Consider the following 22,268-nt stretch of genomic DNA (forward strand, 5'->3'; position numbering starts at 1 on the left):
TCAATATTACATTTTCTTTTACATTACATTATTCTATTTCTGTGTAGTTGTTATGGTGAAATGAACACATTAGGAAGTCAAGACAAAACTTATGTATGGACACGAACCAACATTCTCAGATTTATAATTAATGCTTAAATTTTTAGCTTCACAGTAATGGAGAGAATTTAAAAAAACAATTTTCAGTTTGCAGCCTGATCGTCTTACACATGATCAGTATCTTTTTCTGACACATTTATGTAATAATAAATGAGGACGCCTTGGTACAGTCGGTGAAGTGAAGGAATCATGAAGCAAAGATGATGGCATTTGATAGTACAGACAATGCCTTTTAAGTGAGTTTTCAAATGTTAATTTAAAACGCCCGATAATGACATGTCTCAATTATCCACCGATACAAGATTCAGCTGGTCTAAATAGGCAAGTACGCATGCGCGTACGCCCGCAGCTACATCCACACACGCACGCATGCACGTACCCGCATGCAACCGCTAGATAAGTCGGTAATAATGAAGGCTATAATCTCTGTCTGTGTTTCCTCCACCCAACACACCTATTAACTAGCTTTTCTGAACGCCTACGGCACTAGTACTTATGTGGCTGTTTGTGGGGAATTATAACTCGGGGTAGAGGATGGCTACTCACACCAACACTACACAACATACATAAGACCTGAAGCTGAGTTTCGATGCGTTTATTACCAGTCCCAGATATTCTCTGCATAATACATAATACATAATACATAATACATAATACATAATACATAATACATAATACATAATACATAATACATAATACATAATACATAATACATAATACATACTACTTGATTTTACATTAACGGTATAAAAAGTGCTGTTCAGTTCGGCACTGAATGAAAATAGTTTTCCAACTCTGTACACTAATACAGTAACACTAAACTGACTACAGAACATTTCCAAGTGAGTTTAACCTACACTATGCTGTATAAATTTGACCGGGAGATGAATTTAGTTTTACTACATTAAACTTCGTTATCTAAATATTGTGAATGTTTAGTTTCGAAACTGGATTTTGACAATTACTTTAAAGGGCAAAATTTGATAAATTTTGGCATGCTAACACACCTACGAGCAGTTCCACCAGTGATCAATCTCTTCACCAGGAAAACTGACATTCCAACTAAATTACCGTTGTGACAGTCGTGGCTTAGTGTGAGGGCTTTATACTACAGACAAAGCACTACGCACCACACAAAGATACCCTATACTGGCGTACCGCGCACCTGATGACGTCGGCATGGGGCTGGTGGCCAACCTATTTACAGAAAACCTGGTTTATAGCTCCCTTGGGATCAGAGTGGAATTACCATGGTCATGAATTTTACTAACGTAGTAACTACAACCAAGCATGCAGTTCGACCTCGTTTCGTTCCAACAGGTTTATTTTTTAAATACCTTTCTGTGAACTTTATAGTATTTTTACAGATTATCTTTCTTGAAAACGAAACGAAAATTTAAAGTTGATGACAAAATGGAAACACTCCTGTGCCACTCCAACACTTAAATAAACAAAATATACCAGTGAGTAATAATTAGAGCACAGTGAAATGTTATCAAACAGTTCGTCTAATAAATACTTATAGTAAATTGCTGTCTGGTTAAATATGCTGTTCAATTCAACACGCACAATTTCATTAGGTCACATATGGCTTCTCTCATTGAGAAAGATGAGTTAAATATACAACAAACCGTGGAACACGCGGATTTCTTCACATACCATTCATTTGTATATAAATGTATGTTTGATATTGATTTATTATAGTTTTATAATCACACGTTACACGAAAAAATCTTTAAATCTCTTGTCTTTGTGTGAATAGAGTAAGTACCGTACCGTTACGAACTTAAAAAGTGTCAGAAAGTAACCATAAAATCATTAAAATGCAAATTATGTTCATGACCACCAAGTATTGAAAGCTGAGGAGGATTGGTTTTGTCCATTAATAATTTCATCTTGACTTCCTAATGTGTTCATTTCACCATAACAACTACATAGAAATAGAATAACATTAACAAAACAAAATGTAATATTGATGATTTAGATACCTCGGTGTTTGCTTCTTTAGAATTGACTAGAATATGACCCTCAGTTAGCAAGAGCTGTCTTAGTTTACAAAAGGACCTGAACATTGTTCCCTTGTTTTACTGGAAATCTTGGGCTATTTTTGCTTTTGTTCAAATTGAGAGGCTATCGAGTGTATTTGTTTTGTTTCTGAATCCCACGTGCGACAATATTCCCATTTGAACAACAACATACGTGATCAGAACAAAACAGTGATAGACCATTTGACCAACGTGCTAGACGGTCGAGTACAATGTTACTCCATATAAACTCACGAAGGCTGAGCACCCGATCCATGTAGTCAGCTCTTATGACAAGCATAGGTGTCATTATGACAAGCTCCAGTCCAGCAGAGCTGCCGATCCCGCATCGGATTCTATAGCCACAGCCGGCGGTGCAACACGACCACAGATTGACCTGGGTGCAGATTCACCATTTTCTCACGAGACAGAAGGATGCCAACAACAACAGGTGTCAGGGGAACAACTGTAACTGAGAACACCTAGTATGTTTCGGTTAAATGTCATGTCGTGTCAGAATCTGATACGGGAAACTAGTGGAAGCGTAACAGTTAGTATTTTGGGATAACCTTGGGACCTCAGATAATAGAGAGAGCGTCAAGGTAATATGTGAGGTAACGTGAAAACCTCAGATACAAGAGAAAGTGCCAAGGTGATATTTAAGGTCGCCTTCAGGGCTCAGATACTAAGAGAGCGTTAAGTTAGATATAGTTTACATTGAGACCTCGTATAATAAGAGGTAGGATCAAGGCAATATCTGTGATCAAGGCAAGATCATATTTAAGATAACTTTTAGACCTCAAATACTTGGGAGAGTGTCAAGGTCATATTTAAGGTAACTTTGAGACCTCAGATACTTGGGAGAATGTCAAGGTCATATTTAAGGTAACTTTGAGACCTCAGATAGCGTCACAGATACTTTATGTGCCAAAAGATGACTGTGAGACAGATACTTCAGATGTTCCCATCATCTTGGGAGATACATGCACGAAACCCTGATGCTTGCTCTTGGTATTACATTCCGCCTGAGCTGCGTGGGCTGGGTCTCTAGCGTGCACTCTCCGCCTGAGAACATCCGACAGATGCTCCATTGGGATATGTCAGGGGAACTTTCTTGTCGAAAGTAATCAGTGACGACTTAGGCACAACGTGATCTAGGATTGTCATCTTGCAGTTCAAATATATATCGCAAATTCTAGCTAATGGAACTATGACCGTACGCACAAATGTGCCCACGTATTCCTGGCCAGTCAAATGCCATTTTGTAAAGCCAAATATGTTTGGTTGTCATGTGTCACCTGGCACTCACGCATTTATTCAAATCGTGGTCAAGAATTAGCATATCGCTCGCCGACATGTCGCCAACGTAAACCATGACGTCGTGTAACGTCATTGACGCACTTCCTGTCCCTGGTGCAGCTTAGCCCTCACCAATCTTCATCGCCTATGGTAAACTGTTTGGGCAACACCCACCACATGGCCCCTTACTTTCAGGCTGCCTACATGGAGCTGGTTTGTAACGGCAGGTGGTGAAATAAGCATTCCTGATTTCTGTACGGAAAGCAAGTACAGATTTGAATCTATTTTCACTATTATGTAGCAAAATTAGTGTAATGAGACGCTCTTGTCTAGGATTCGTTTTATTTTACCGGCCTCTCCTTGGTCTCATAGAAAACCCATCCGTTTGAGGGGACTGTTCCCACTGTCGGGAAAATACACGTCTGCTAAGCATTCGTCTGCTAAGCACCAGGGATATCTATGTGTCCACGAAAGTGAGTGTTGATGAAATATACACAGATAGCTTTGGGATCATGGTCAGAAGAGAAGGACGCCTGCACAGTCAAATACAGAGATTCTGTTGTTTATGAGTAATGTAAAACGTTTTTAAATATGTCTGTTTTACAACAACAAGATGAGAGGGTAGGGGGTGGGCAGTTTACATTCAAGACCCAAACAGTTCTTTTGAAACTGACAGATAATAGTACATAACCGCTTTTAAGCTGAAGATGAAACTCGGGCACTTCAGAAACATGACCAACAGAAACTAACATCGACTCGATTCAAGTAAAAGATTCACGTCAATAGCAGGGAATAACTAGTAGCTGAATCAACGACAAAGTAGTCGTGTATAAGTCATGTATATCACTTTGAAGATAAGCAGAATGTACTTTCCATTGTGAGACATCTTGTTTCGTCAGGTGAAGCATAGGTCTTCAGACGTTGTTGCAGGAGAAGAGATTTCTAATGTTGAGTGAATCTCTGTTTTCCCTTAGAAAAGTGTGGTACGTTCGTCTCTAGAGATGTTGGTGAAGTGTCCAGCGACGTCGTGCCTGACTGGAAGGTCTTGGTTGAAGATAGAGCTGATCTTCTGAAAGAGGTCTAATGAGTCAGAGACGAACTAAATAACCATCACCTTAGTGATGTTTGAAGTCGGACTAGAAGGTGGTACAGTGGCGAGGTTCCATGGAGCGCAGAAGACGGTGGGATTGGATAGGGTTCTTGAGAACGTTGAGAGTAACTTATGCATTGGGCTACATCGTCCTACTCAGTGGACTAGTGTGCACTCGAATCTCAACCGGAGCACCATATTAAGGAGAATGCAGCTAAAGCTGCCTCGAAAGTCTTTAGAATTGCATCATCGGATACCCTGGACGAACTGAGGTAATTTCGAACAAGCCATTTCCCAAAGGATACATCACATGTCACCGATGTTTCAATGGTGTATAGTCTAAATGTCATGGGAATTATGTGAACTATCCAACTGCTGTGCAAAAAGAGTTTATGAGTTTGTGTTTTGTGGGCTCTATGAGTGGGTGAGTGAGTTTAGTTTTACGCCGCACTCAGCAATATTCCAGCTATATGGCGGCGGTCTGTAAATAATCGAGTCTGGACCTGACAATCCAGTGATCAACAGCATTAGCATCGACCTGCACAGTTTGGAGGACTCTATGAAGGGCCACGACTGGAAGTCCTACTGGATCTGCGTATGGGTGGGCTAAAATGAAATCATCTTGTATGTGAAACAGTTGGCGTCAGGAGTGTTCGTGATTGTTTGTTTGTAATCAGCAATATCCCCGTTATGTGAAGCGACCTGTAACTAATCCAGTCTGAACGAGGGATTGATTTTATGAACAACAATCCACGCGCTCGGGATTTGAACCGAGCGACCGAGGCAACGTGCCTGACCACTCTTTAAATTTATTCGCCCCTTACGACAAGTACACTTTGATCGGTTTTCATGGCTGACGCTATACCTTTTCCGGCTTGGCGATTCATCGTCATGCTAAAATACTGCATGATAATCTTCTCTCTGGTACAACCCCAATTACAACCCTGGTACTTCCGTTGTGACAATCATATGGCAACTTCCCATAACGCACAGTAGCATCTGCCGAATTATAATAATAATAATTGATTTATAGAGCGCCTATTTCCAAAAGATATTGCTCAATAGCGCTATGAAGAGAAAAGATTGTAGACAATGTCTATGGAAAAGAGAGTTTGAACAGATGAGTTTTGAGGGCAGTTTTGAAAGCGTCAGCAGATTCTATTTCTTTTAGGGTGAGTGGTAGAATGTTCCAGAGATAGGGGGCTGCAGCAGAGAACGCTCTTGATCCCATGGCTGTTTTGACCTGAGGCTGTGTAAGCAGTAGGGAGTTTGACGAGCAGAGCAATCGGCTTGGAACATGGAGATGAATGAGGCTTTTAAGATATTGAGAAAACATGTTTTCATAGATGCAGCTGTGTGTAAGAAGAAGAAGTTTGTATTGAATTCTGCTTGATACAGGAAGCCAGTGAAGAGTTTGGAGGATAGGTGTCACAGTTGGGTAGCGTGGTGCACGGGCAACAACACGGGCGGCTGAATTCTGAATCCGTTGGAGTTGTGAAAGGAGCTGTTGAGGAATGTTGTAATAGAGGGAGTTGCAGTAATCAAGTTTAGAGAGAACAAGTCTGGTCGTGAGAAGCTGGGCGGTGTTGAAGTGTTATCCATCATGTATATATCCGCCTTGTGCATAACGTTGTGTATCACTTGGGTGATAACGGTGTTAGCATCTACACCGAAATGTCGCATTTATTGCAATAAAGAAGATGTCGATCCATATAACTGGTTCCACTTCATCTTACCAGCTTCTAAATACCAGTTAAAGAAGAAATCACCTTGAATGTTACGGTGAACCCCATTTAACCTCAGCCTTTTCTGTATATGTTTGACTACATTTTCTCCAAACCAATTTGAAACTTTACAGTGTCACCATACTGATAAGTGATAATAGCTCACGACAACAGTGATTCCTGTACTTTAACAGTCATAATGATCAATAGAACATGATGTAAGCTGTAGTCATTAACGAAATGCACATGTATATTAGGACGAATTAATAAAACAAGGCATGTTTAATGCCAACTGAAAACAAGGATTCATACAAAATGTTCTTTAGGCTGCAGTAAGTGAATAGAAGTACTTCAAGCCCGCCCCCCTGCGCACTAAATACCGTCACATTATGACATTGTAACCTCTATGATGAATACATACATCTCGTGTTTCACAATTAGACAGACTCATGGGCTTACAAACACAGCTTTGTATTTTGTAAACTGTCAGTAAATGACAGTAAGTAAATCAACGTGCATTATAAATTTAATAAGTAGTATTGTTTCATGTTTAAACAGAAAATAATGTAAATTTGTTTCAATATCATTGAACATGTTTTCGTAAGACTGAGGTAGCATTCTTTAAATACGTGCTTGTGTGTGTGTGATTTGAAACAATTTAAACAACACTGTTTAGCGTTTGTTTAGTCAATTAGGATCCAATCGAAATATGCTTGCGTCTGAAAAAGTGTTTGTGTGTTTATCAACATATGTGTAAATGGAAATGAAAGTAATTGGCACTCTTCAACACTACGTCTTTGTTTATTGACCTAAGTTACAAAAAATCAAGCACTGGGGTGTGACACTTATCAATATTGACACATTAATGATAGTACAGTCTCCTTAAAACCAATCAATATGTCAGAGCGTGTCAGTACTAACACTTATGAATACCGATGGCAATAAACACATGGGAAAAGGGACATTGTCACTATTACAATGCAAGCAAAACGTGACTCAGTTAACCCAAGCTGGCCACCCTTTGTGGGTGCTGTTGTTGTTATTGCATTACCAAACAAACGTCTAGTACAAACTTAATGTGAATACATTTTGAAATGTGTTGAGTCAACTGTAACACTGCCTGAATAATCTGGTGCATCACGTACCTTATGAGATGAAATACTCCTGTGTTGAAGCAACTCTAATATTACCTGAATAATCTGGTGTATCCCGTACCTTATAAGATGAAATACACCTGTGTTGAAGCAACTCTAATATTACCTGAATAATCTGGTGTATCCCGTACCTTATAAGATGAAATACACCTGTGTTCAAGCAACTCTAATATTACCTGAATAATCTGGTGCATCACGTACCTTATAAGATGAAATACTCCTGTGTTGAAGCAACTGTTATATTACCTGAATAAGCTAGTCCAGCTTGCAACACATGAGATGAAATACGCGTGTGTTGAATCAATTACTATATTACCTGAATAATCTGGCACATCATGTAACTTAAAAGATGAAAACGAAACAGATGCTGAATCAATACATTCCGACCGGTGAGTCTGTTTAGGGTGAAGTGAAATGGGCTTAATGCCAAAAGAAAGATTATCGCAACCATTAGTGTGTACGAAAGTCTAAGTTGAAACATAATCCTCTCCCTCCTCCCATCCACCCCTACCCCATTCTATATATCTTAATATGTATATTAACGACAAGTTGCTATAATAACCTTGATGACACAGTGGTCGATACATTGACTTTCTACTGCACCCATTTGTTACCATGAAAAACCCAGTGAAATAGAAACATAGTAGGTAGTTATTTCTGCAACTATCAGTTCCGTTTAGTCGTTCTTGTCGACTTTGTTACCACCCGCAGTGTACACTCTACTTTAATTATGAAAACAAATTACATTCTCAGAGAGATCTCCGTATATTTTAGCATCATAATTTGATTTACACATGCTCGGAACATCAGAAGGAGCTCCGTTTTCTTATGGGGTATGAAAAAGGTTTTGTCACCTATATGTATGTTAACGCATTGCAATCCAGTAATGTTTAAACTGGTTATAATAATTGTTGCATCTTCTCATTTTCACCTTGACTTGTGCGGTAGGGTATTGCTTATATTATTTTGGTACTGATCAGACGTGTAATAATCTCCATATTGTTTGCCATTGGTACCGAGGTGGTTGGTATTGCTATCAAAAGTCTTGTCAACATTCCACAGTTAAAAACGTAATGCAGCTATACTAAAACATATTAAATTTGTGCAATGTGACCCTAACACGTACTTATGTCTGTATTCAATGCCATGCTTGGCAGTACACACTCATATATACAATGCCACGCTAGGACGTACATACACCTATATACAATGACACGCTAGGACGTACCTACTCATATATACAATGACACGCTAGGACGTACCTACTCATATATACAATGTCACGCTTGGACGTACATACACCTATATACAATGTCACGCTAGGACGTACATACACCTATATACAATGACACGCTAGGACGTACCTACTCATATATACAATGTCACGCTAGGACGTACATACACCTATATACAATGTCACGCTTGGACGTACATACACCTATATACAATGACACGCTAGGACGTACATACACCTATATACAATGACACGCTAGGACGTACCTTCTCATGTATACAATGCCATGCTGGGCAGTACATTCTCATATATACAATGCCACGCCAATATAGAAAAATAATACAGTTATGCAAGGACGTACATGCACCTATATACAATGACACGCTAGGACGTACATACTCATATATACAATGACACGCTAGGACCTACATACTCATATATACAATGCCACGCCAATATAGAAAAATAATACAGTTATGCAATGCGATTCCAAGATTTATACAGCATGCTCGGGCATTGCGAACGGCATCTGAACACAGAGAACAAGATGAAGTAGAACATGACGTGCTTGAACTACAACGCATTGTAAGAAGTTGTTAAACCAATACAGCGAAGAAATGGAACTTAAAGCAGCTGTAAAATATCATGCTAGAACTTAATACACATGTACAACGACGCAATAGAACTTAATACAGCTCAACAATGACGTGATAACCCATTAAAGCTGTACAAAGTAATACAGGTCCACAAGAAGTAATAGGGATTAATATGTTATAAAACGACGTGACATAACTTAATATAGCTATACAAGGACGTCTCAAAACTTAATATAGCTATACAAGGACATCACAGAACTCAATATAGCTATACAAGGAAGTCACAAAACTGAAAATAGCTATACAAGGACGTCACAAAACTCAATATAGCTATACAAGGACGTCACAGAACTCAATATAGATATACAAGGACGTCACAGAACGCAATATAGCTATACAAGGACGTCACAGAACGCAATATAGCTATACAAGGACGTCACAAAACTTAATATAGCTATACAAGGACGTCACAAAACGTAATATAGCTATACAAGGACGTCACAGAACTCAATATGGCTATACAAGGACGTCACCAAAACGATAGCTATACAAATACGTCACAAAACTTAATATAGCTATACAAGGACGTCACAAAGCTTAATATAGCTATACAAGGACGTCACAGAGCTCAATAAAGCTATACAAGGACGTTACAGAAATTAATATAGCTATACAAGGACATCGAAGAACTTAATATAGCTATACAAGGACGTCATAAAACTTAATATAGCTATACAAGGACGTCACAGAACTCAATATAGCTATACAAGGACGTCACAAACCTAATATAGCTATACAAGGACATCACAGAACTCAATATAGATATACAAGGACATCGAAGAACTCAATATAACTATACAAGGACGTCACAGAACGCAATATAGATATACAAGGACATCGATGGACTCAATATAGCTATACAAGGACGTCACAAAACGTAATATAGCTATACAAGGACGTCACAGAACTCAATATGGCTATACAAGGACGTCACCAAAACGATAGCTATACAAATACGTCACAAAACTTAATATAGCTATACAAGGACGTCACAAAGCTTAATATAGCTATACAAGGACGTCACAGAGCTCAATAAAGCTATACAAGGACGTTACAGAAATTAATATAGCTATACAAGGACATCGAAGAACTTAATATAGCTATACAAGGACGTCATAAAACTTAATATAGCTATACAAGGACGTCACAGAACTTCATATAGCTATACAAGGACATCACAGAACTCAATATAGATATATAAGGACATCGAAGAACTCAATATGGCTATACAAGGACGTCACAGAAATTAATATAGCTATACAAGGACATCACAGAAATTAATGCAGCTGTACATATGCTGGATCCCTATCAATCTTCTAGTTACAACCTTAGGTAGAATCGTTATCAAACGCTTTCTTTTCTATATTCTCGTGCCTATCAAAAACATTAATGTGATCAAACAAAGTACCAATAGTCGCAACATTTAGGCGTAGACCTAAAGTCACAATTATTAAGTTTTGAATATATTAAATGTATCAGGCCACAGTTGATTTTTCATGGTTTGAAACCTGTAACCAGTAGCCTAAGTAAAACGGAACTTAATAAGATTATCCTAAGTCATATTAAGATATGTCAAATTAATAGTGAAGTTAACAAAAAAATAATGATTCACTAGTTGGTGAAATGATAAAACCTGTAATGAAAGTAACAATATTTTTTTCACTGCTCTGATTTGTCAGATAAGAAACATATGTTTGCTTTGTTTTGCTACGTGATATAAAGACTATACATCTCACACTTTATAAGTCTGTTGATCGGTAGCCTTGCAAAATCAAGAAATAAACTAAAACCCCTAATCAACCCTTGTAAATCTGTAACCGCGTGTTGCAACTTACCTCTCGCTACCACAGCTTCCTTGAGCGTTGTCCCGCCATACAGGTAAAGAGGTGATGTTCCCTCAACGCTTACAGCCACTACTGATGTTGATACAGACGCCGATGGGGAAGGCAGAGGCAAGATCGATATATCGAACACTGACTTCACACAGGTACGTCAGAACAGCAGTTTAACAGCCATAAAGACTTGAGCGGTTTGGGGAGCACAGTGGACGATGGTGGGGTGTATCAGGGTGACGGTGGTTGGAGACTAAGGTCAAAACGCGAAGCAGACTTGTGGAGCAGGCGATGGGTGGGGTGAACATTTCAGGAAGACGGAGGGTGAGATGTCGAGGTGGGGGATGGCGTGATTGATGGGGTGAAGTGAGAGGGACGACGTGAAAGATGGTGAGATGGAATAAATGAGGTGAGACGTACGAAGTGGAGAATGGTGAGATGGATAGGGTGGGGTGAGATGTACGACATTGTGGTGAGATGGGTGAGATGAATTGAGATGTATGAATAGATTGTTGGTGAGATGGTTAATGGGGTCTGAGATGTTCGATGTGGAGGATGGGGATACGGAAGGGGTCGTGAAGAGATTACGAAGTGGCGAGATCGATTGGATGAAGTGAGGTGTACTAAGTACGTGGTGAAATGGACGGGTTGAGGGAAATTGTACAACGTGGATGGTGAGACGAAAGAGATGAGATGAGAAGTACGAAGTGGATGGTGAGGTAAAGTTCTAAGTGAATAGTCAGATGGATGGGATGAGGTGGGATGTACGAAGTAGATGGTGAGATAGATACATGGGGTGAAGTTAAAGTTTTAAGTGAATAGTCAGAAGGATGGCACATGAGGTGGCATTTACGGAGTGGAGGATTGCGAAATAGATGGGTCGAGTTGTGAGTCGGATTGTGAGATTGATGTGGTGAGGTGTAAGAAGTGGATTGTGAGATGATGGGGTGAGGTGAGATGTACGAAGTGGATGGTGAGATAGATAGATGGGGTAAAGATAAAGTTCTAAGTGAATAGTCAGATGATGGGATGAGGTAAGATTTACGGAGTGGAGGATTACGAAATAGATGGATCGAGCTAAAATGTACGAAATAGATGGTGAGTTTGATGGGGTGAGGTTTAAGACGTGGATTGTGAGATGATGGGGTGAGGTGAGATGTACGAAAAATAGGCGGATGGTGAGATGAATGGGGTGGGGTGAGATGTTCTCCGATGAAATGAACAGAGATGGATGATATAGCATAACGTATCATGTTGACAAGACTTAGTAACGTGTCAAATATTCTACAATCGTTTGAGTGTCTTCCAAATAGACTACTAAACTGATTTGACCTGCCCTTCGATTGCATAGATGAATAAATGAATTCTATGCCATATACCGTTCCGCGAAGGCCGTGTCATCACTGATATTTCGGTGATCCAAAAATAACTATTCACCACTGTTTTTCCGTTGAGGTCCAAATGACCAAGACTGAATATTCTCTAGTGATGACGTTATGTTTGGTGAGTGGAGGTTCTTAATGTTAATATGTTTCCCACTTGGTTTGGACGTTTCTCAATTTCGTTGGATCACGAGTGGCACCTTGATGAGTAGATATATATGTTAGTATTTTTACATTTTTGAGGGAACAACTTGTTGAGTAGGCTGATGGGAAAATTTGTTGAGGTGCCTGTTGGGACACCTTGTTGGGGAGGCTGTTGGGACGCCTTGTTTAAGAGACTGATGGGACACCTAGTTGGGGAGACTGTTGGGACACCTTGTTGGGGAGAGTGTTTCGACACCTAGTTGGGGGAGACTGTTGGGACACCTTGTTTAAGAGACTGTTGGGACACCTTGTTGGGGAGACTGTTGGACACAGTTGGGGAGACTGTTGGGACACCTTGTTGGGGAGACTGTTGGGACACCTAGTTGGGGAGACTGTTTGGACAACTTGTCGAGGAGACTGTTGGGGCACGTTGTTGAGGAGACTGTTGGGGCACCTTGTTGAGGAGACTGTTGGGGCGCCTTGCTGAGGAGACTGTTGGGGCACCTAGTGGGGGAGACTGTTGGGACACTTTGTCGAGGAGACTGTTGGGACACCTTGTTGAAGAGACTGTTGGGACACCTTGTTGAGGATACTGTTTGGGCGCCTTGCTGAGGAGACTGTTTGGGCACCTTGTTCAGGAGACTGTTGGGGCACCTAGTTGGGAGACTGTTGGGGCACCTAGTTGGGAGACTGTTGGGACACCTAGTGAGGGAGACTGTTGGGACACCTTGATGGGGAGACTGTAGGGACACCTACTTGAGGAGACTGTTGGGACACTTTGTTGAGGAGACTGTTGGGGCACCTAGAGTGGAAACTGTTGGGGCACCTAGTGGACAACTTTTTTAAGATGAATAATTGGGGCACCTAGTTGGGAGACTGTTGGGGCACATAGTTGGGAGACTGTAGGGACACCTAGTGGGGGAGACTGTTGGGACACCTTGATGGGAGACTGTAGGGACACCTAGTGGGGAGACTGTTGGGACACCTTGTTGAGGAGACTGTAGGGACACCTAGTGGGGGAGACTGTTGGGACACCTTGATGGGGAGACTGTAGGGACACCTAGTGGGGGAGACTGTTGGGACACCTTGTTGAGGAGACTGTAGGGACACCTAGTGGGGGAGACTGTTGGGAGACCTTGATGGGGAGACTGTAGGGACACCTAGTGGGGGAGACTGTTGGGACACCTTGTTGAGGAGACTGTAGGTTCACCTAGTGGGGGAGACTGTTGGGACACCTTGATGGGGAGACTGTTGGGGCACCTTGTCAAAGAGACTGTAGGGACACCTAGTGGGGGAGACTGTTGGGGCACCTTGATGGGGTGACTGTAGGGACACCTAGTTGGTGAGACTGTTGGGACACTTTGTTGGGGAGACTGTAGGGACACCTAGTGGGGGAGACTGTTGGGACACCTTGATGGGGAGACTGTTGGGGCACCTTGTTGAGGAGACTGTAGGGACACCTAGTGGGGGAGACTGTTGGGACACCTTGATGGGGAGACTGTTGGGGCACCTTGTCGAGGAGACTGTTGGGGCACCTTGTTGGGGAGACTGTAGGGACACCTAGTGGGGGAGACTGTTGGGACACCTTAAGTCGTTTTAAGTCGACAACTTTTTTAAGATGAATAATTGGGGCACCTAGTTGGGAGACTGTTGGGGCACATAGTTGGGAGACTGTAGGGACACCTAGTGGGGGAGACTGTTGGGACACCTTGATGGGGAGACTGTAGGGACACCTAGTGGGGGAGACTGTTGGGACACCTTGTTGAGGAGACTGTAGGGACACCTAGTGGGGGAGACTGTTGGGACACCTTGATGGGGAGACTGTAGGGACACCTAGTGGGGGAGACTGTTGGGACACCTTGTTGAGGAGACTGTAGGGACACCTAGTGGGGGAGACTGTTGGGACACCTTGATGGGGAGACTGTAGGGACACCTAGTGGGGGAGACTGTTGGGACACCTTGATGGGGAGACTGTAGGGACACCTAGTGGGGGAGACTGTTGGGACACCTTGTTGAGGAGACTGTAGGGACACCTAGTGGGGGAGACTGTTGGGACACCTTGATGGGGAGACTGTTGGGGCACCTTGTCGAGGAGACTGTAGGGACACCTAGTGGGGGAGACTGTTGGGGCACCTAGTGGGGGAGAGTGTTGGGGCACCTAGTTGGTGAGACTGTTGGGACACTTTGTTGGGGAGACTGTAGGGACACCTAGTGGGGGAGACTGTTGGGACACCTTGATGGGGAGACTGTTGGGGCACCTTGTTGAGGAGACTGTAGGGACACCTAGTGGGGGAGACTGTTGGGACACCTTGATGGGGAGACTGTAGGGACACCTTGTCGAGGAGACTGTTGGGGCACCTTGTTGGGGAGACTGTAGGGACACCTAGTGGGGGAGACTGTTGGGACACCTTGATGGGGAGACTGTTGGGGCACCTTGTCGAGGAGACTGTAGGGACACCTAGTGGGGGAGACTGTTAGGGCACCTTGATGGGGTGACTGTAGGGACACCTAGTGGGGGAGACTGTTGGGACACCTTGATGGGGAGACTGTTGGGGCACCTTGTTGAGGAGACTGTAGGGTCACCTAGTGGGGGAGACTGTTGGGACACCTTGATGGGGAGACTGTTGGGACACCTAGTGGGGGAGACTGTTGGGACACCTTGATGGGGAGACTGTTGGGGCACCTTGTTGAGGAGACTGTAGGGACACCTAGTGGGGGAGACTGTTGGGACACCTTGATGGGGAGACTGTTGGGACACCTAGTTGAGGAGACTGTTGGGACACTTTGTTGAGGAGACTTTTGGGGCACCTAGAGTGGAAACTGTTGGGACACTTAGTGGGGGAGACTGTTGGGACACCTTGTTGAGGAGACTGTTGGGACACCTAGTTGAGGAGACTGTTGGGACACCTAGTTGGGGAGAGTGTAGGGACACTTAGTTGGGGAGACTGTTGGGGCACCTAGTGGGGGAGATTGTTGGGGCACCTTGTTGAGGAGACTGTTGGGGCACCTTGCTGAGGAGACTGTTGAGACACCTTGTTGGGGAGACTGTTGGGGCACCTAGTGGGGGAGACTGTTGGGACACCTTGTTGGGGAGACTGTTTGGGGCACGTTGTTGAGGAGACTGTTGGGACACCTTGTTGGAGAGACTGTTGGGACACCTAGTGGGGGAGACTGTTGGGACACCTTGTTCAAGAGACTGATGTTACACCTAGTTGGTGAGACTGTTGGGACACCTAGTTGGGGAGCCTGTTGGGACACTTTGTTGAGTAGACATGTTAGTAACAAGCAAAACACCATTTCTCAGAAATGTAAACACCAAAGGCTGAAGCTTTTGGAATATACGACATATTGGTAGATAATGAGAAAGTAAATTGATGAATTGTTTCAAGCTAAAATTCAGTGTTAAATCAATCTTGAATATAAGGCAACTCTTTCCTGTCTATAGTCGCTCTGTACACTGCCACCAGAACACTCTCCTAACTTAAATAAACTTAACAGTGTGGATTACGTTATCTTGATTGTCGATCTCCTGGCATTAACGCTGGACTAGGCGACTAATTCATAACCCACATAGTCCGTATTCCGGCAACAGAGGGCTTGGGGGTTGATATAGGTTGTCAAATGCATTAGCAACAGCAGTTGCTTTCTCAGCACAATTAACTGGTTAGTGATAGAAACTGTCAAAGCGTTTCCTTGTTTATTGTCTCTCTACAGCATCTACTGGCCCTAATAGATGCTGTCAACGGGTTTCCTTGTTCATGTCTGTCTACAACATCTACTGGCCACTGATAGATGCTGTCAACGGGTTTCCTTGTTCATGTCTGTCTACAACATCTACTGGCCACTGATAGATGCTGTCAACGGGTTTCCTTGTTCATGTCTGTCTACAACATCTACTGGCCACTGATAGATGCTGTCAACGGGTTTCCTTGTTCATGTCTGTCTACAACATCTACTGGCCACTGATAGATGCTGTCAACGGGTTTCCTTGTTCATGTCTGTCTACAACATCTACTGGCCACTGATAGATGCTGTCAACGGGTTTCCTTGTTCATGTCTGTCTACAACATCTACTGGCCACTGATAGATGCTGTCAAAGGGTTTCTTTGTTCATGTCTGTCTCCAACATCTACTGGCCACTGATAGATGCTGTCAATCCCTTCTACTAGCCACTGATAGATGCTGTCAATCCCTTCTACTAGCCACTGATAGATACTGTCAATCCCTTTCCTTGTTTATGTATCTCTCCAACATCTACTGGCCACTGATAGATGCTGTCTACACGTTGCTTTGTCAATGGCCCTCTGCAACATTGTCTGACCAATGATAGACTGCGTCTAGGCACTGCATTGTTAATGGCATTGTGCAACATTGTCTGACCCATGATAGACTGCGTCTAGGCACTGCATTGTTAATGGCACTGTGCAACATTGTCCGACCAATGATAGACTGCGTCTAGGCCTTGCATTGTTAATGGCACTGTGTAACATTGTCCGACCAATGATAGACTGCGTCTAGGCCTTGCATTGTTAATGGCACTGTGCAACATTGACTGGTAAACGATACATATCTCCACATTTCATTGTGTATTGCTCCATGTAAATTTGAAAACTGTGGTATGCTATAGTACTATTTATAATCGAAAAGAATTTCTTTTTGGCCTTTGACTCTGCAGTGAGCGTTACACGTGTTGTTAACCAATTATAGAAATAACTGGTATTTGGATTTAAAAAATATACTTAATTAGGGAAAACAGTACCTTTACATGGGAGCTCATGTGATCATATAGATTATTGCAAAAGTCCAAAGGAACAATACACAAACATCTACAGCAATATGTTAGTTTGCCAATGGAAGAAGAAGCCAAATTAGGCATGTATTTTAAGCCTTTATTATTGATCAACGCTTACACAAATGAAAAATCATGTTTGTGCGAATAAAGCATAAATGGCATTTATAGTGTTATCTTTGAACCAATGTCTTCATGAATGGGTTTATATTGTATCAAGGCACCCCCTGCCTCCATGTTCCACCGTTTTCACACCTATCAGGTTTCAGGGATGAGCTACATCACTCCGGTTCTCAGAACCCGTCACTGGCGTCCTGTAGAAGCCAGGACCAAGTATAAGATACTGTGCTTGACGTTCAGGTGCCGCGAGGGCACAGCTCCACCATACCTTAATAAACTAATTTGTGAACATCTTACAGACTGAAGGGATATGGACTAAGGGCATTCAGAACTGCTGCAACAATGCTCTGGAATGACCTTCCATCAGAAATGAGAGGAATCAAGTCCTGTGACAATTCTAAGTTACAGCTGAAATTATGTCTACATAGATTGCTTTAATTTGTTTCATTTAATTGTAACTGCACTCTTGTCGCAAAGGCAACAATAAATGGTTAATCAGTCCTGGAAACCCATATTTTGGTGATCAGCACCAGTGTAAACAGAGTGTGTGACTGTAATCAGTTGCTAGGACAATATGATCGATGAAATTATGTGAACATAGCAAATGTACGAACTGAAATAAACCGAGGTCCGATTTCAGTGTACCCGGGGGCAAATCAAGACACTGAGCAAAAAGCGCCTTTGGCGTATCCACATGTTCATTCTCTTGTAACCTCCCCCTTCAATCCAATACCACGTCGCTCACTACATTTACTCGCGCTGATAATATCGTTTAAACTTAAATAACTTAGTGTTTAGTTATTTACTGGGTACCGGGTTTCTATTGTAGCATCAACCATGAACTCCCTCTCCTGTAAATGCAATTAGAACAGCATAGAATTTATGGTTCCGCTTTGATAACACAATCAACACACATCATTAGGCAGCGAGAAGAAAGCCTTTTGTTTCTAGTTTCCGCCCTCGACCATCACCATCCACTTGTGTCAGTAAATGTATTGCCCACAAGACTGGCGAATGAAAACCATTCAGTGGCGCAACTAAACGGAATTCCATTGCCATTGGGACCTGGCCTGCGTCTTTTGTGCCATACCAAAAACCAAACACTTGAGTCGTTTGTATCGACATTAAACGCAAACATTAAAAACATATCTATTTTTGGTCAAAGGTTGATTGCATGCGAGTGAAAGGCGTTCAGAGATAATTAGCAAGAAGAGAGCTTTTGTCCCTGGTATGAAGCAGTTCGGGAAATGTATTTTCACTGACGAAAGGAATATATCGATTACCTCTCCATCTGATATATTTACGCGCGAATGTGGCTATGAGTATGTACTCTAACATGCGTATCGATTTGCGTATCAAATTTTCGTTTTACATTCTGTGATGGTGCTAGTACATATTCTCTGTATCATTCATATTCACGGTAAAAAACAGTAATACAGTATCTATTCATTGAGAACAGTGTCTCCACCATGAAGTAAATATACACTGTAACATGGGTACCTGCTTATCTTTTGTAACGTACGTAGACGATGTAACAAGCGAATTTATGGTAACATAATAGTCAACTTGGAAGCAAGAAATAGACTTACCAAACATTCGTATAGTCTGTAACACATTTATGTGTAAAGCAAGATTCGCATCAGCTGTGTTGATTGTAACACCCACATATATTATCAGTGTTACATTTGTATTGCCTGTAACACATCTATATGTAGTGCAACATTCGTATCAGCTGTGTTGATTGTAACACCCACATATATTCTCAGTGTTACATTTTTATTGCCTGTAACACATCTATACGTAGTGCAACATTCGTATCAGCTGTAAAACATCTAAGTGTATTGCAACACTTGCATAACCTGTGTTGACTGTAACACGTGCATATATTATAAGTGTTACATTTGAATCACCTGCAACACGTCTATATGTAGTGCAACATTCTTATTACATGCATTTGTAAAACACTCGTATCAGTGTAACACATCCATATATTCTCAGTGTTACATTTGGATTGCCTGTAACACATCTATATGTAGTGCAACATTCGTATCAGCTGTAAAACATCTATATGGAGCGCAACACTCGTACCAGCTGTAACACATCTATATGCAATGCAACATTCGTACCAGATGTAACACATCTATATGCAATGCAACATTCGTACCAGATGTAACACATCTACAAGTTGTGCAACATTCGTATCAGCTGTAACATATCTATGTGTTGTGTAACATTCGTATCAGCTGTAACACATATATATTTGCAGTGCAACGTTCGTACCAGCTGTAACACACCTATATGTTGTGTAACATTCGTATAACCTGTAACACAGCTGTGTAGTGTAATATTCGTATCAGCTGTAACACATCTATATGTTGTGCAACATTCGTACCAGCTGTAACGTATCTATAAGTTGTGCAACATTCCTATCAGGTGTAACACATCTGCTGCGTAACATTCGTATCAACCTTAACACATATTTATGCAATAACATTCGTATTGACAGTAGAATATTTGTAATTATGTAGAATAACTATAGTATGATGTCAAGCTTACTATATTTGCAGTATCGGTTCCTGTTCGCAACACAGCTCCAGTGAAAGAACACGGGATTTGGGTTTTGTATAAACACTGGAGAAATTCAGTACATATTTTGAAATTTAAATTAAGAACCATGATATATGTTTTTTTCAAATCCTCTTGCACCAATGAATGTTTCATTTATTTTTCAAACGGTGGGTCCCTAAAAAAGGCTACCCCCGTCTACTGAATGATGTATAATTACCATTCATACAATCTGGTATCTCAGAAATCGTCATTATTTAGCAGATACTGACACATGAAATATACACGCTGTCTAGTACAGCGTGACTAACTGACGGCTTTCTTCTAACTGTTTACAGGTTCTGTTCACATATCATTGGCGTTGTTTCACTGTCATGTCAGGGATCGTCTCATAAAGCAGACATTAAAGTAATAGGACAGAGATGACACAAACCAAGAACAGTAATCACACAGTTCTTTGGTATGGCTGAATGTGTTAAATATACCATGACCTTTAACGGTAATATCTTCGGTGTGTTTGAGAATATTCTCATTAACACACGCGATATTTGTTGTCAATGACAATTTTGTTACTGACATTATATCGCTTTCTATTTGAGTAATGGAATATCGAAGCTTGTCAAAATAATCCATATTCCTACAAGATAACAAGGTAGTCTCACGTATTGTATGTCAAAGTCTGGTTGTACATTTTTAATCATCTTAGGCATTGATTGGTTACACTGTGACAAACTGTCAGGTCATCTGTACTAATTATCACCTGGCAATTGAGTCGTTTGAAAATTGTGTTGAATCAGAGTCCCTTGGAAAGATTGTACTGCATGTCATTCAATGGACCTTGTTTAAGGACAGCTCTGTCTATGTCGCGTTGAATGACAGTCGTGTGGACATTGTGTCGAATGATGGTTGTATCTATGATACTGTGAATGACAACCGTATGGACATTGTGTTTAAGGACAGTTCTGGCTATGTCGTGTTGAATGACAGTCGCATGGACATTGTGTTTAAGGACAGTTATGGCTATGTCGTGTTGAATGACAGTCGCATGGACATTGTGTTTAAGGACAGTTATGGCTATGTCGTGTTGAATGACAGTCGCATGGACATTGTGTTTAAGGACAGTTATGGCTATGTCGTGTTGAACGACAGTCGTATGTACATTGTGTTTAAGGACAGTTCTGGCTATGTCGTGTTGAATGACAGTCGCATGGACATTGTGTTTAAGGACAGCCCTGTCTATGTCGTGTTGAATGACAGTCGTATGGACTTTGTGTTTAAGGACAGTTCTGTCTATGTCGTGTTGAATGACAGTCGTATGGACATTGTGTTTAAGGACAGTTCTGGCTACGTCGTGTTGAACGACAGTCGTATGGACATTGTGTTTAAGGACAGTTCTGTCTATGTCGTGTTGAACGACAGTCGTATGTACATTGTGGTTAAGGACAGTTCTGGCTATGTCGTGTTGAATGACAGTCGCATGGACATTGTGTTTAAGGACAGCCCTGTCTATGTCGTGTTGAATGACAGTCGTTTGTACATTGTGTTTAAGGACAGTTCTGGCTATGTCGCTTTGAATGACAATCGTATGGACATTGTGTTTAAGGACAGTTCTGTCTATGTCGTGTTGAATGACAGTCGCATGGACATTATGTTTAAGGACAGCTCTGTCTATGTCGTATTGAATGACAGTCGCATGGACATTGTGTTTAAGGACAGCCCTGTCTATGTCGTGTTGAATGACAGTCGTATGGACATTGTGTTTAAGGACAGTTCTGTCTATGTCGTGTTGAACGACAGTCGTATGGACTTTGTGTTTAAGGACAGCTCTGTCTATGTCGTGTTGAACGACAGTCGTATGTACATTGTGTTTAAGGACAGTTCTGGCTATGTCGCTTTGAATGACAGTCGTATTGACATTGTTTTGAATGATGGCTGTATCTATGTCGTATTGAATGATAATCGTATAGACATTGTGTTTAAGGGCAGTTCTGGCTATGTCGCTTTGAATGACAGTCGTATGGACATTGTGTTGAATGATGGCTGTATCTATGTCGTATTGAATGACAATCGTATGGACATTGTGTTTAAGGACAGCTTTATCTATGTCGTTTTGAATGACAGTCGTATGGACATTGTGTTGAATGATGGCTGTATCT

General features: G+C 41.6%; 2 protein-coding genes across 2 annotated transcripts in view; both read right to left on the minus strand.

The window, feature by feature from the left end:
* The window catches only part of LOC124286005, a 68,331-nt gene extending 57,137 nt beyond the window's left edge, over positions 1-11,194 (minus strand). The window contains exon 1 of the mRNA XM_046722321.1: positions 11,116-11,194. The gene's annotated coding sequence lies outside the window, so the exon portion shown is untranslated. The remainder of the gene's footprint in view (positions 1-11,115) is intronic.
* A 1,731-nt stretch (positions 11,195-12,925) lies between these two features.
* On the minus strand, positions 12,926-15,985 carry LOC124285992 (cell surface sensor MSB2-like). Its single transcript, XM_046722308.1, has 5 exons — positions 15,981-15,985; positions 15,596-15,796; positions 15,122-15,346; positions 13,949-14,371; positions 12,926-13,340 (listed from the first exon to the last, which is right to left on the minus strand). The coding sequence occupies exons 1-5, from the start codon at positions 15,983-15,985 to the stop codon at positions 12,926-12,928; spliced, it is 1,269 nt and encodes a 422-aa protein (XP_046578264.1).
* Between the last annotated feature and the right edge of the window lie 6,283 nt (positions 15,986-22,268).

The sequence above is a fragment of the Haliotis rubra genome, unplaced genomic scaffold, assembly GCF_003918875.1.
Source record: "Haliotis rubra isolate DU_JTF1 unplaced genomic scaffold, ASM391887v1 Scf372, whole genome shotgun sequence".
Taxonomy (NCBI): Eukaryota; Metazoa; Mollusca; class Gastropoda; order Lepetellida; family Haliotidae; genus Haliotis; species Haliotis rubra.

Coding starts and splice junctions, on each gene's coding strand:
- LOC124285992 (XM_046722308.1), bottom strand. Junction 14,372..15,121: donor CCTACAGTCACCCCATCAAG/GTGCCCTAACAG, acceptor CTCCCCCACTAG/GTGTCCCTACAGTCTCCCCA. Junction 13,341..13,948: donor CCTACAGTCACCCCATCAAG/GTGCCCCAACAG, acceptor CTCCCTCACTAG/GTGTCCCAACAGTCTCCCAA.